At 37.2% G+C, this 15,587-nt stretch overlaps 1 protein-coding gene across 1 annotated transcript in view; it reads right to left on the bottom strand.

Annotated features, from left to right (window-relative positions):
* The window catches only part of OTOG (otogelin), a 105,119-nt gene that overhangs the window by 25,946 nt on the left and 63,586 nt on the right, over positions 1-15,587 (bottom strand). The window contains exons 34-37 of the mRNA XM_068685161.1: positions 7,317-7,434; positions 6,332-6,411; positions 1,691-5,538; positions 918-1,086 (exon numbers count right to left, since the gene is read on the bottom strand). Of these exons, the coding sequence (XP_068541262.1) occupies positions 918-1,086; positions 1,691-5,538; positions 6,332-6,411; positions 7,317-7,434 (4,215 nt within the window). The remainder of the gene's footprint in view (positions 1-917; positions 1,087-1,690; positions 5,539-6,331; positions 6,412-7,316; positions 7,435-15,587) is intronic.

Below are 15,587 nucleotides of genomic sequence, written 5' to 3' on the forward strand. Positions count from 1 at the left end.
GATAAAATATTGAGTTATATAAGATTAAATTCTTTGCTGTACAGTTTAACACATACAGCACATTTTCAGCTATATGTCATCACCTTTGCTTGCATCTCTGTAAAGGGACAACAGAGTCAAATCCTTCATATTCTAGTGGGACAATTTGCAGTCCTCTGCAATCAGTTACTTTCTTACAGTTCTTGCCAGCACAGTTTTGTAATTTTTACAAGCCCTAAACTAGAAAAAACATGGATGGCAGTGGATCATGCCAGGTCCTTAATTCCCCTTTAGTCTTGTTCCTAAGGAGGGAGCTCTTGTTGCATGTTCCCTTCTTTTCAGGCTTACTGCTAAAGCTTTTATGTTTCAAATGGTTTGGAGTTCTACTCTTAGTCATTTTGTATTCTAGATTGTAAGTGGAAATTTGCATTGCTTACCTCTGCATCCTTTCTTTGCCACTATGGATTAAATTTAATTTTCTTTAAGGTTTGGATGCATCCTGCCTAATTCCACGTAATTGAAGGGAGTGACTACAGTACAGCTATGCTTCTAGAGTCCCCGGGCTGTTAATGGTGATTGGTAATGTACTCTAGGAGTGTTCTCATCCTGAAGTATATGTATAATCAACCATAAAATCCACTGGCTATATTGACTATGTCTCCTCTGATTTGACAGAACACAGGTCTAAGTCAGGCAAGTCCATTGCAGATATCTAAAGCTGGATACGATATTCATCTTACATTAAAGGAGTATTTTAATTTCATTTAATCAGGTGTAGAACTACATTTACAAATCACATTAGACAGCAAATAACCTGCACAATATGGAACATCTTTTTCTACACCATGGTTATAGAAGTGTTAGTTCTTAGCCTTCTTACATATGCATTAAATTGTTAACTAAGATCACTTTAAAAGTACTGCAAAATTAAAACTTACATGCACATTCCCACTTTGGACAGCATTTGTCCCCATTCATTTGAGTAGCAAATCCTAAAACTCCACAGCTGGGTTGAGTTGCATTGTATGGGCAGTTCTGAGACTTATTGACTTGGATCAGTTGTCCATCCAAGCAAATGTATTTTATGCACTCATTCTCTGTGATTGGCTAAGGCACATTTAAAAGACATTGGTTACCATTCTTATCAAGCTAACATTACAATGTTGCAGAGTATTTGCTCAAAAGGGGGCTCACATTCTTCAGGTACAGAATACTTATGGTGGAAGATTTAAGTGAAACGCATCTTTGAAAATCTGACCATTCTGAGGACAGTTTAAAATTCAGTCCTGTTGTAAATTGCAGAACAGATATATATATATATATTTAACTTTAAAATAAAATGAGTTGAGAATAAAAAGGATGGAAGAACAGAAGTAGGAAGAGTAGGATCTGTGGGAAGGAAGGCTACATGACAGAAAAATATTGAAGAACATAAAGAACCACATTTTGCCAAAAATATTCTTGTAATAATCATACTCAGAAAACTGTTGCCCAAAACATAGTGCATTATAGCACTTATGAAAATCATGCACAATTGAAGTCATCCAGACTTAAAGATAAAACTGTAAAAATAATAGCTTGCCCTGTTTAATGCCGATATTTCATATCCTAAAGATCAATACATGTCTCACAAATAATGATTTTATCAGTGTGTAAAAGTAAGCCAGATATATTCAAAACCAAACAGATAAACATGTATAATATTACTTACTGTACAAGCCTGGAGAGTTGCTGTTTCTCTAGGCAGAACAGAAGTTGATGTTGTGACTCCTAACATGGCTTCAGCTGTTGACAATCCATCAGAAAATGTTGTAGTCAAACCATAAAGTGGTTTGGTAGATAAATAGGCAAATGAGGAAACTGATGGAGCTGTTGTGACATTTGAATGGTCAGGTATCATTAATAGTGAACTCACAGAAGGTGTTTGTATCTCAGATGTTATTCCAAGTTTTGAAGTTTGTGTAGTACTGGCCAGTGATGCAGGTATAGAAGAAGGTTTTGGTTCAGAGGATGAATGTATGGTGAACAGTCCTGACACACTTACATTAGAAGGGGCTGCAGTTATGTTTGTGAAATATGGAGAATAAAATGTCCGAGGTATTTCTGAGGTAATGGTAACACCTTGAGTATGGACAGGTTGCATTTCTGTCATTAATTCCAGCTCTCCAGATTTTTCTGTAGCAGGGGACATAGGCTCTTTTGCTTTTGAAGTAACAGAAAAATAGGATGGCTTCACAGAGGTTGTGATGGATTCTGTTACAGCTTTTGCTTTGTCTGAGGTTGCTGATAAAATAGTGATGTTTTGCTCTGTACTGCTCATCACTGAAGAGGCTGAAGCTGCAGCTGATGTATGGACTGCAGCTGAAAACTCTGTACTTCCTAGAGAAGTGGAACTGTAGGCAGTGGTTGAATGTGTGACTTGCTTTGGCAACACTGCAGTTTTCTCTGTAGCACTTTTACCCATTGATGTGGATGCTGTTGAAATCACAGGGGTGAAAAAGGCACCTACGGATGACTCACTGCCCATCACGATGGGAATTTCTGTTGTTTCTGGTAACAAAAGTGAAGAGGTCAGCTTAAATTCTGGTGAAATTGTTGTTGTTTGAGGCGTTTGACTTGAAAGAAGTGATTCAGTAACTGAGGACTGCCACGTGAATTTTACACCAGTATCTGCCTTCTGTGTAGAAAATGAAGGAAAGGCATCTTTTTTAATGGTTGAAGAGGAAGTTGCAAGCACTTCTGGTGAAGAAGGGAGAATTCTAGTACCAAAAGTCAAGTCAGCTGTTTTTCTATCTGGGCCTGTAGACTGTAAAACAGAAGTTTTTGGCATATACAGCTGTGTAACTGAATCAGTTAAATGTAACTCTTTTTCAGTTTGTAAAATAACTTGTGTAGGACCTAATGAGGTAGATAACACACTTGAATGAATGCCTTTAGGTAGGAAGGTAGTTAAGGGGGGTGAAGAAGTCAATTCTACCATAGCTTCAATTGTGCTTAATAGAATTTGTGGCTGATCAGTGGATTTTGCTAGAGTTTCTGCAGGATGACGGTAAATTGGAGTACTGCTTAGGCCTGTCAAGGAAGGCTTAGAAGTCTGATGAGCAAGTTTTGTATCTGTTTCAGTCAAAAAATGCAGTATAGTCACAGCCTTAGTAGTCTGTGCTGGAAGTTTATCTCCTGAAGATGTTTGTTGAGGGAAGGAGCCCACTGAAGATGGAGTAAAGGATTTCTGAGCTGTAGAAGTGGTAGATTTTACTGTATCTGTTATACTTTTGACTGTAGACTTCAATGCTGTAGAAACTACTTTAGTTTCTACAGGGTATTTTGGTGGGGTTGTTACTTCCAGCATTACTTGTGTTAAAGAAGGTGAAGAAACTGATTTATCTGCTAGATACTGAGAGGTGGAGAAAGTGTGAGACTTTGTTAATGGAAGTACAGCAGAAGTGGATAGAGTTGATTTTTCTTTGTCTGTCATTGCTTTGGTTGTTATATGCTGAATGCTGAATTCAGAGGACGGAGAGAATATAGCATAAGTGGTATTTAAAATGGCTCTGCCTGGCGATTTGTAATATGGTACTGTTGTTATTGGACTTGAATGCTCTGCTATAGTGGATAAAGTAGAGAAAGTCAGGAGTGAGGAGGTCTTTTCTGTTCCTAACTTAGATTTTGTTATAGTTGTTCTTGGATATGAAGAGATGGGTTCATGGGATGTTGTACGTATTGGGCTGAGAGCTGTCAGTGATGCTTCTTTTCCGTATGTGGGTAGTGAAGGAAGAGAAAGATTTAAAGAGGTTAGAGACCTTGGTGGTGAAGAAGGGAAAGTAGATGGTTTTCTAGGGGAGATGCTAGAAATTCTTTCCACTTCTGATTCTTCAGGCTGTGTGGTTAACAATGTGGTTTCAGTTGCTCTAAGGGGAGTACGTGGAGATCCAGTGAAGGACGTTGTTTCATCTGACTCTCTTTTTGTAGCTATGAAAGCAACTGTAGTGGTTTCTTTTGATGAGATAAAGGTTTTCTTTGCTGATGTGGTAACACTACCTGAATATGATGAAGTGCTTGTCTTCACTGTACTTAAAGCCAAAGGTGATGTGTATTCAGTAAATGTTTTTCCAGAAAACAAAGTTGATTTTGCTACTAATTCAAAAGGCGATGTTATTTTGGATGTTACCTCAATAGACAATGGTGTCACTCTGGTAGTCTCAGGCAAAGCAGGATATTTAGTGTACAGTGTAGTCAAGAGCTCTGTTATGTTTAGAACTATGTGTGAGGGATACCCTGTTGTTGACACAGTTTTAAATGTTTTTTTTAATTCACCTAAAGCTGGAGAAGCAGGAGTAGGAACAGACACTGAAGGTCCTTTTGGAGAAAGAGTGATGGATTTTTCAGTTTTAGAACTAGGACGCAGTGAATATGGAGGCAAATAGGAACTAGATACATGCTTCACACGAGATGCTGTTTTGAGAGTTTCCTTTCCATGAGTTGTAAATGGTAAAACAGTTGTTTCTAATGATTTCTCTGGAGTTTGCAGAGTTGTTTTCTTTGGACCTAAGGTTGTAGTGAAAGGTACTCCCACAGTATCGGTCAGGTGATGAACCATTCCAATAGGAGGTTTTGTAATTGCCTCTCCTAATGAAACAGGCAGTGTGGATGTTGGCAAAAATACAGTCTTTCCACTTTGTTCTGTTGAAGCATTTGCTGTTTTGGTTGTTTCTGAAGATGCTGGTTTTAGCAAAGACAGAGTAGTGATCACAGGAGAAAATGATGTTACTGTAACTTTACCTACTGTGGTAGAAGACTGTCCTATGCTTACTTCTGTCCTTTCTGAAGTTCCTGTTAGGTTCACTGATGATATATAGGAAGGCAAAACCAGAAGAGGTAATGTGGAATATCGGGGCTGATGTGCAGTAGCTTTTTCTGTTCTTGATTCAAATGAAGCGGGTGTAAATGTTGTCAGCCCTTCTGTTTTCACTTGTGCTTCTTTTGTGGGAAGTGTCTTCATAGCTATTTCTGATATTTCCATTATTTTAGTTTTGACTGGCAATTCTGTTGTTGTAAATGTGGTTGGTGTCCCAGTAAAAGTAGAAATTGGTTTGCCTTCTGATCCTGTGCTTTTAGTCACTGCACGTGTAGCAGTTACTGTGTAAGGTTCTGTAGCCCTCAATAGCTTAGTGGAACTACTGCTGATCAGTTGTGTCTTTGTGGAGGTTTCTGAAGTGGCAACAACAGAAGACAAGCTTACATTAGATTTTGCTGTCACAGACATTCCTGTAGTTCTCCCAAATGATGTCATTTCTGCTGACTGTGAAGAAATATATGATGATAAAGCTATGTCTGGAAGCGTTGTATTAGTTGTTACAGCTGAAAATTTAGTTTTCCCTGTAGTTGCAGTGAATTTCAATTTTGAAGCAAGCGTTGTTTCTATGTCCTTTGCTTCAGGTACAGGAAATGAAGTTACCACTTCACTGATCACTGCCGAAGTTGTACTTGATGTTACGTGTGAAACTGCTGGTGTTTCAAAGATGGTTGGTAAAGGTGGACTATCATCTGCAGGTTCAATGCCTGAAATAAGACACAAATAAATGACAGTCTGGTATTTATAAATAAATTACAGACAAAGCTAGAAGGAGTTTACATTAATTCATTTAGCTCTGATTTTTTCACATGCCTTTATACTTCTAAACTTCATAAAATTCAAAAATAAGTTAATTCAATCGTTTTCTCCACATCTAATATTACTGAAATGTTTTATGAAGAAAGAACATTTTTCTTATTTTAAAAGTACTCCAGTTTTTGAGGAGTGAAATTCTTTCTAATCTAAACTAAACTAGATGTTCAGTGAAAACTCAAACATTTTTGTGGTGGTTTTACCGTGCTGGGCAGCTAAACCCCACAACTGCTCTCTCACTCCCCTCCTTTAGATGAGGAGGGGGAGAAGTAAAGCAAAGAACTCACGGGTTGAGATAAGGATAATTTAATTAAAGGGAAATAATAATAATTAAATAAAGATTATTATGAACTAAACAATTTAACTAAGGGGAAATAAAAAGGGAAAGGGGAAAAGGGCGGGGAAAAGGGAAAAATAAAAAGAAGGGAGGAAAACAAACAAAATAAATGAAGGCTATATGGAAGTGCAGAGGAAAGAAATTACTCTCTACTTCCCACAAATGAGCGATGATTGACCACGTCCTTGAAGCAAGGCCTCAACGCACGTAGCCAGACCCAGTACAATTGTGTAACTAAGATCATAATTACACAAATTTAAACACCCTTATTTGAAAATTTGAGAAAAACATAACCTCGGATATTAATAAGCTAAACATCATACATAATATATATATATTTTCAAACATACAGTCTTCAAAATACACGCATCTTTGAGTGATTTCATCCAGCAACATATTGAGAGGACACACAGGGATGCATCCTTCCACTCTAGAAAAAAAACAATCATTATTAACTAGTTGAAGAGTATCGTCAACTATCAAGCATTTAATTTTACACAAACACTATTAATTTATAAAGTAGTTTTGAGTAGAGAGCCTTGTTCTATCTAAATCTCATCATCTCAGTGTACTCCTTCAAAACATCATTGCTTACATTCCATGGCTTACATTCTCACATAGACCTAAGCTAAAGCATGAACTCAGTGATATTCAGCCTGAATGTTCACAGGTTCAACGGTAACTATTGTCACCTAAGAAATGCCAAAGCTTTTTTGCACACCAAAATCTACATGCCACTTTTGCAAAACTTAGTACAAATTAGTAAAACAGAAAAGAAAAATGCCAGGACAGACACAGTTGTTGAAATGCCATAATTGAGTGTGGTGAGGCACTGGAACAGGTTGCCCAGAGAAGCTGTGAAACACAACCGGCCCAGGAAGTTTTCAAGAGTAGGTTGGATGGGGCTTTGGGCAACCTGATCTAGTGCAAGGCATCCCTGCCCATAACAAGGGGGTTGGAACTAGATGATCTTTAAGGCTCCTTCCAACCAAACCATTCTAAGACTCTATGATAATGAAAACACAGGGGTACAACTATCTGAAACAACATTAACAGCATTTCTTTTTACTAATACACTGTAATACCCTCCCGCATGAAAGCTACAAATATACTTGTAATTCCAAACTCTGGCAATACTCATCTAACAACTGCTGTCTAGAGACGTCATTTTCATGCAGCTGCCACTGCAATTTTTATTTCACTTCTTTTCTTCTTCATTCATCTCCTTCCACATGAATACAGATCTGCTGTACTAAGCCTACATCTGGTCACTCATATGCTTATTATGCTGTTTATTACACAAATTACATAATTTTCCATTTGCAAAAAACTTACTTTGGTACTGCCTGACAGTTTTGTCCCAAAGGATCCCTGCATGTTTTGAAACAAGGACTTGCACAGGCATCATAATGCCATTCACATGCAGAACGTGATATAAGTTTGTATTTGGCATCTGCAAAACAACCAAGATCTGTTAATCTCATATATATTTCTACAAACACACACACATATATATATCACTAAGAAGCACAGCTAGTTCACTGCAGCTCTAAAACTTCTACTGTTTCTACCTGTATTCCCTACAAAAAAAAAAAACTGTTAATATTTTTTTTTAACTGTTTAGGTCTTTGTGAAACATAGAGAAACAGTATATTGCAGAGTACTGGCTCTGCAACCTGTATTGCTTTTTGCAGTATAAAACATGCCATGTTTACTGCATTTACAATCCCTTGAAAATAAAGCCACGTAAGTCAGAGCTGTTGTTTTACAAAGCTTTTGAAAAGCATGACAACAATGAATCTTGTGGTTATTCAATTAAAATGCAAAAACAGGATAAAGATTCAGTACAATTCTTGCTGTTACGATCAAAAGAAAAAGCACCAGTTGGAAACACTGATATAATTTATAACACAGTGTATCATAACTGTGGTTTGGCTGGTGTTAAAATTAGCTGAGATAGGTGTACTAACTGTTATGATACAATTGCATTTTAAAAGCTAAAATGAACACAAATAACCAAAGCAAATAATCTGGTATTAGGCCAATTTAGTCTCTTTACAACAATGCATCTTAACAGTTGATCTTCTCAGAAGCACTTTAAGATAGGCATTCCAAGAGAATAATTGAAACCTAAACCATTTTGAACCCGAAATTCTAACTGGTGGTCAAAGCAACTGAGAAATTATCATATTTTGTCTTGGAAATTTTAACTGAAAATATATATTTCAGCAAACAAAATGCTATCAAAAAATAAAACACACAATGGCAAACTGAAACCCAACAAAACCAACCAACAAACCCACCCACCCAGCCACCCAATTTGCCTTCAGAAAATCTATGTAGATAATGTTTATTGAAATGCTTCAAATCTGGATAATTGAAACCCAAAGTACAAATACAGGTAAAGGAAGAGTTAAAATTCAGAGTGAAAATAAACATAAGTAAGGATCAGTTATACAATACTTATTAAATTATGCAATGACTTTACAGAATGAATGTAAAGATGACAAATCAATGGACTCAGTCATAGACAATATAAAACCTCAAAGAAACAAAGTTTCGGCAATCATACGGGTGGCATACATGGGGGCATACACTTGCATGTTCAAATGCATTACATGCTTTTCTTTCACTATATCTCTGTCCCATCTGCATGCAGAATGGTTTCCCATATCAATGCTGGATGTACTCCAGTGGCTCTTCCAAGCCTGTGTGACTTATGCAATCCATCTGGATTTTGGTACCTGAACTACAACAGCCCACCTCAGCTCCTTCCTGGAGCAGCCAGGGTAGGGCATTGGCACTTTCCTTACATCTATACCTAAAGAAAAACACCACCATGACATATTTGTCCCCTCTAGAATGCTAAAAGTGGTCTGAAACCTATGTGGTTCAGAGCCTGTGAACAATAGCTGCACTTGAACAATATTTATATTAATGACCAGAAAGAGAATGCTTACTGCTTAGACGGACTTTCCATTTTGGGTCTTTGTAAATCTTTTGGCTTTTAAGTTTTGCTTATCTTTACTGATACACAGAGACTAGTTCTTTTACACCTTCCTTGCGACACTCATCTTTCCTGGAAAATCCTAAGAAAACATCTTTCCTGCAATTTAGCAGCATCTGCACTTATGGTTAGTTACTCCTCTGCAATTATTAACCATAAATGTCTTCCTTTTTAGTACAAATAATTATCTTAAATCAAAGGTATAAATCAAACTCAGACACCCACACCCTTATTAAAGTAAGAGTGTGTATGTTGCCATCTAGTGTTTTAACACTTTTAACATTTTGTCCTACACAGGGACACGGGTGCTGCTTTCAAAAACATGACTCTTAATGACAATAACAAATGTATTTACAAAGTTACTATCCTATACAGAAACGAGAACACTTCCTGAATTAATCTGTGAACCTTCTTGTGAAACTGACTTAAATTATGTAAATCTAATGGAGGAAAGGAATTATTTCCATACATTTTGGAATGTCTGTATGACTGATGCATCAGGTTTTGCATTCACTGACAGGTCAGAGTAAAAAGGTTTAAGGACAAATTATATATGACAAAAAGAACACATCTGAGACCCACTGGAACAAGCATTCACTACCCATAGTAACAACCAGCTATCACACTATATTCTAGAACAGTCTAGGAAATCTCATTCATCAGACTACCTTAGACTAGGTATGGAGACAGATCCATAACTTTTAACTCAACAGTAATCATAACAGAAGTTTCAAACACAATAAAGGCACAAGCTTGGTAGAACACATCTGACAACCTGATGATGAATGCCAGTTTCTCAATTTAGCAGAACAATGATCTTGAATTAACACTTGTAAATGCTGAGCTTAACATCTTTTCTCTCATTCTTTATATGAACTTCATCTTTTATGAAGCAATTGCCCCATTTCCCTCAAGCATTCCTAGAGATTACATTCAAAGAGTTTGCAGGCATTGCATGCCTTGATAGGAAATAGTGGGGAGCTTGTACATAAATCACAGAATCACATAAAGGCATATAGCATTTGCTGAGTGCAACATGAACATCGATTTCCATAAGGAACTAACAAAATCATGCTTTTCTGCAAAATTTCTCCCTGATTCTGCAGAACAGAGGACAGACAATAGATGAATCCATGAACCTTGTCATAAAAATGATTTTCAAAGGAGAGCTGTAGAACCAATGGGTGCTTAATTTTCTAGTCAATGGATGTGAAGGTACTCAACATGCCATACAAAGCTCTATTCATTTTTTGTAATGTGTAAATTGTATAAAAGAACAGACCATATCACCACAGCAAGAGCTGAATATATTCCATGAATTGGTTTCCAGTATCTCCAAAGTTTTCAGTACATCTCAAGTAAACCCATCAGATAAAGTGAAATACATGCCTTATGAATTATGGGAAAATGCTTCTACATCATTAGACAATTTTCAGCTCATATTGATTTAATTTTATTCTTCGTATTTTAACTTTTCATTATTGACAACATCACTTCTGGAATGCCTATGCAGCTCAAGGACCTACCTGACTGTGCTAGCCACCATGAAAAACACACAGCAAGATGCAGTTCCTGCTTACAAAGTTTATGCTAAATAGAGATAAGGCAGAAAATGAATGTGAGATGAAACAGGCAGTCTTGTTCTAAACTACAATGAATTCAAGACTAAGCCAAGAGAATAATAAAGTATCCTTAAATCAAGGTAACGTAATAGATATTTTTGCCTCTTTTCACTACCTTTATATATAAACTATGACCCTAATACTCAGAGTCACTGGGGTAAAAGGAAAAGTAGCAACAATGAGCTCTACAGCCATTTAAAGTACCTCTTCCTAAACTGAGGGTAATACTCCTTTCACTCTCTGTATTGATTTTAGATATTAAATTTTATGCCGGAACTCGAGCACTGCTCTTCCCATCACAGAAGATACCATTGCTCAGAAACTGGATTTCACCAGCACAGGGCATGAATGCTTTATACTATTCGGGAGGCTAATCAGCCACCTCCACTACATGCTTCCCATTTTTTTAATAGTTAAATTCCCCCAATCAGCAAGCAGTAACATGAGCTTACTGTACTCTGTGCAACAGTACTGTTCACTCACAACAAAAGAATGATACACAGTTTACAGACAATGAGTCAAGATTCTTGTATCAGACGTGTTTTCCTCAAAAGGATTTGCTATGGCATTTGAAGATAACCACATACCTCCTGGTGAAGTCTCTCAGCATTTGTCTTCTATTTGGTGACAGAGCAAATCCTTAACAAAATGATGAAGTATGCCCTGGATGGCGGTCGTTCCTGTCAACATGCCAGCTGAGCCCACATTTATAGAATCACAGAAACAAAGCATGATTTGGGTTGGAAGGGACCTTAAAGCTCACAAGGTTCCAACCCCCTGCCATGGGCAGGGTCACTTCCCACCAGACCAGGTTGCTCGAAGCCCCATCCAGCCTGGCCCTGAGCACTTCCAGGGATGGAGCATCCGCAGCTTCTCTGGGCAACCTGTTCACCTCAACACCCTCAGAATAAAAAATTCCTTCCAAATACGTAATCTAAACCTACCCTCTTTTGGTTTAAAACCATTCTTCTTGTCCTCTTATTCCCCGACAAAGAGTGCCTCCCCAGCTTCCCTGTAGGCCCCATATAATGTCTCACCCGAGCCTTTTCTTCTCCAGGCTGAACAATGCCAACTCCCTCAGCCTGTCTTAATAGAAGAGATGCTCCAGAGATCTGATCATCATTGTGGCCTTCCTCTTGATGTGTTCTGTTATTTCCACATCCTTCTTGTGCTGGGGGCCCCAGAACTGAAGGCAGGGCTCCAAGTGGGGTCTCACAACAGCAGAGCAGAGGGGGAGAATCCCCTCTCTTGTTCTGCTGGCCACACTTTTGGCTCATGTCATCATAATTTTTTTTCATCATCAATTTATTCTCATCGTTTGTTACTCTTTCATTTATTATTCTAATAATTTATTTAATGGCTTTAAACCAAAAAAGGGTGGATTTAGACTGGATACTCAGAAGAAATTCTTTACTCTGAGGGTGCTGAGGCAGTGGAACAGGTTGCCAGAGAAACTGTGGATGCCCCATCCCTGATAGTGTTCAAGGCCAAATTGGATGGGGCTTAGATAGACCATTTTTGGTCTAGTGGGATATGTCCCTGCCTGCGGTAGGCTGGTTGGAATGAGATGATCTTTAAAGTCCCTTCCAAACCAAAACATTCTATGATCCTATTTTACCTAACAGGAGCTGAGCATATAAATGGTTATGGTACTGTAGAAAGCTTTTGTATGAATGTGCCTATACACTTTGCCAACCCCATATGTATTTCTCTCACATGCTTGGACTTCAGAGAAGCATTTATGATCTTCATTTTCTGTGGCTTTCAAATTTAGTTCTGTGGTAATAAGAACAGTCAGTACTGTAGTAGAACTACTAGTGTAATCCAATGAAGAGTTTTAATTTTATTTTTTACCACTGACAGATTGTGGTGTTCTGTTGAGTCACAATTACCTTTCTTAGTACCTCGGCCACTCTGTGTGTGTGTGTGTGTGTGTATTGACAATACCTACTGGTCACAAGTCCATCCTGCCATTTTTTATATTGACTTCTACCCCACAAGAATAACATTTGCCATTGTCAGAATAATTTCTTGCTATGTTCAAAAAAATCTATTTACTTGAAAAGAAAAAAAAATGTTTAATTATACTGACTTCAACAGAAGGTTGTATTTAAAATAAAGGTTAAGACTATGAAAAAAGGTATTTAAACTCTCCTTCTCATCTTGTACCTTTTTATTTTGTTACTTTCCCCAGAGATTTAAAATAATTTAGAAGGAAGAAAAAAATTCTTTAGAATTCACTCTATTTATAACAGCAGCAAAACTCTGCTTAGTAACTCAGATTGCCTATCTCCTCAGTTACAAGTTTAGTAACATGAAATACTATCTACCCACTTAACACGTACAAACTACCAACAAACTCTGCCCATGACTTTCAAGTTTCTGCAATGAGAAATGTAAGCAAGTATCACTGAAAAGAATGAACTTTGTGCCTAGCCAAAACATAACTGAAAACAAAATATAATTATCTATCTTTCAAATACTTCAGCTTTATCTTACTATTATGCTGGTGGATGAATATAATCCTGTTAACGTAACTATCTAATCTCCTCCTATTTATTCACTCAAAAGCAGGAGGTCAAACATTTGTCTTTGTGGTATAAATGGGAAAGATGTTATAATTCTCCAGGAACCTCAGTTTAATTCCAAGAGCTACTCAGCAGATGTGTTTAGGGACATACTCGGAATTTGCAGGTAGAACAGCAGGTGCTCAGCATTATCCAGTCCCAAGCCCTAGGTCATGATCTCTGGGACTGGCAAAGCATACAAGCTCAATTTAAACTCAAGAGCAATTCAACGTAAGTAAAACAGGGCATTAAAAAAATAAATAAATCTATTGATGGAAATGGGTATGAGTAAACAGAAGGTAACTAGTCAACTACATCATGTATAAATCTGACTAAAGATGTAAGAGAATTTTGTAAAAAATAAATAAATAAATAAATTTAATTTTCAGTTTTGTACCGTGTTTCTGTACCATATTATATCTGTATAAGATACAAACGCTGAGAACAAGCAAAATGCCCTGTATCAAACATTGATAAATACCTCTGTGTGCAGTGTGCATGTATCTACTGCATCCTGAGATTTTATCTGAAAATTCTCTCTGAGACAGCCGTTACATTTAAAGCAAGTTAGTTTTTTAAGCACATAGCTAACCTTATTAAGAACTTCACCACAGGATTTACATAGTGCAAGTTACTTACATTTTTATAGTATATATAATATTAACTCACAGTGATATTAAAAGAGTAACGCATCTTATGATAATTCTGTGAATGGTAAAGTCAACCAGCTTGAGAACATGATTTTTTTTAAAAAAAAAAAAAAAAAAAAAGGAAGCCGTATCTATATCCATAAAAAAGATCAATTCCTGACTTCCTCTAATTTCTCAATAATTTCAAATGTGAATTTGAAACTTGACATCTCTGTCTCTGCTGTTCTGGTCAGACTAAATGTATTCTTTCAACTGAATGCATAACAAAATAACCTACTGGCAAGTAAAATTTCCTGCAAAGAATGTAAAATCTATTTTCTTGTGACTACAAATATTTCCTTGCTACTATATATACTCTAGATACTCAAATTCAGTTATCAACTCAAACGCCCAAATGTTTGTGGGAACAGGAGAGCAAACAAATCTAACTATAATGAAACAACTCAATTTAAAAACTGAGGTGACTATTCATGGAAATACTTCACAGTATTAGCCCATCCTATCTGTGTAATTTATAGTCAACGTATTTGAATGTGACAATATTTATTGCTATGAAACTGGAAAAAGTGACTCGTCAGCTGACTTTAAACAACCACGTATCTATTGCTGTGGTGATCAGGTCATTTAAAATTCTTCCTTTTGAATGTGCGTCACAGAGTATGAAGAAGTCTCATGAGGAACTTTCTGGCCAAGGGGATTTACTGGGCCTATTATTCTGCTCCCGATATTTATCCTCTGATTCCGCAGGAATAGCTGTTCCCGGTTCAAGAGTTTCTGATCTAATATGCAAAGCATTTACAACAGTCAGCAGGAAATCCAATATGCTTTTGCCTGTGCTCTCTGGAGCTGGTGTAACTTTTCCATTAACTTAAACAAATGCTGCTGTATTTTTAGACCGTGTAATTACCCTACATCAGCAGGCTGGGCCTTGTGAAAGTACACTGGAGAAAGATTCGAGCCCTGTGTTTCTCTGCTTATAAAACTCTGAAACCCAAGCCCTCGGATGTGGTGATTAATGAAATGCCTCTAGATCATTTGATCTGATCCCACTTGCTGAGGTAAATTGTTTTAGTTTTCCATTGGCATAGATAGGATTTTTTGGTATAATGACTGGAAGGTAAAGACTTCACACTTGAAAAGACATACCACCCTGTGTTAATGGATGACCACTGAGAATTGGAACATGTTTTAACCTTCTTCATTCCTTCCTCAAAGATGAAAGACTAAGGAGATATTTTTGTTATGTCCAAAAAAAGTTCTTTGCCTGAAATGCTGTATGAACGCCCTGGTAACAGCATTAGCTCTGTAATTCTGCTGTTCAAAAACCTCAACAGCTCTGCAATTACAAGCATTTGTCAAGAGGCAACAGGCATTTGGCAATGACAAAATCTGTCATTTTTTCTGAAGTTGGAGTGTGCCAGTCAACAGCTGCATTAGGCTGTCATCATAATGCACCACAAAACATCAGCAGATTCACAATGCTACCATTAACGCTTTAATTCAATGTTTTGATAACAAGAAGCTCCACGAGGCATACAGTTGGCCTCTTCTGTCACAGAAGTCAACGCCTACTTCAGATTTGACTATGCCAAGAGATTCAGAATGGTCACTATAAAACATGGCCAGGCCATGCTTTGTTTGTTACAACAGCACATTTTCTTTCTTTTTTGCTTGTAAAACAAAGTTCTGGTTTCAGAGAATGAAGAACTGGTTTATGAAAATTGTGTTACCAAGAATACCTATTAAAATATTTTTGCTAC

Source organism: Anas acuta, chromosome 5 (assembly GCF_963932015.1).
Source record: "Anas acuta chromosome 5, bAnaAcu1.1, whole genome shotgun sequence".
NCBI lineage: Eukaryota > Metazoa > Chordata > Aves > Anseriformes > Anatidae > Anas > Anas acuta.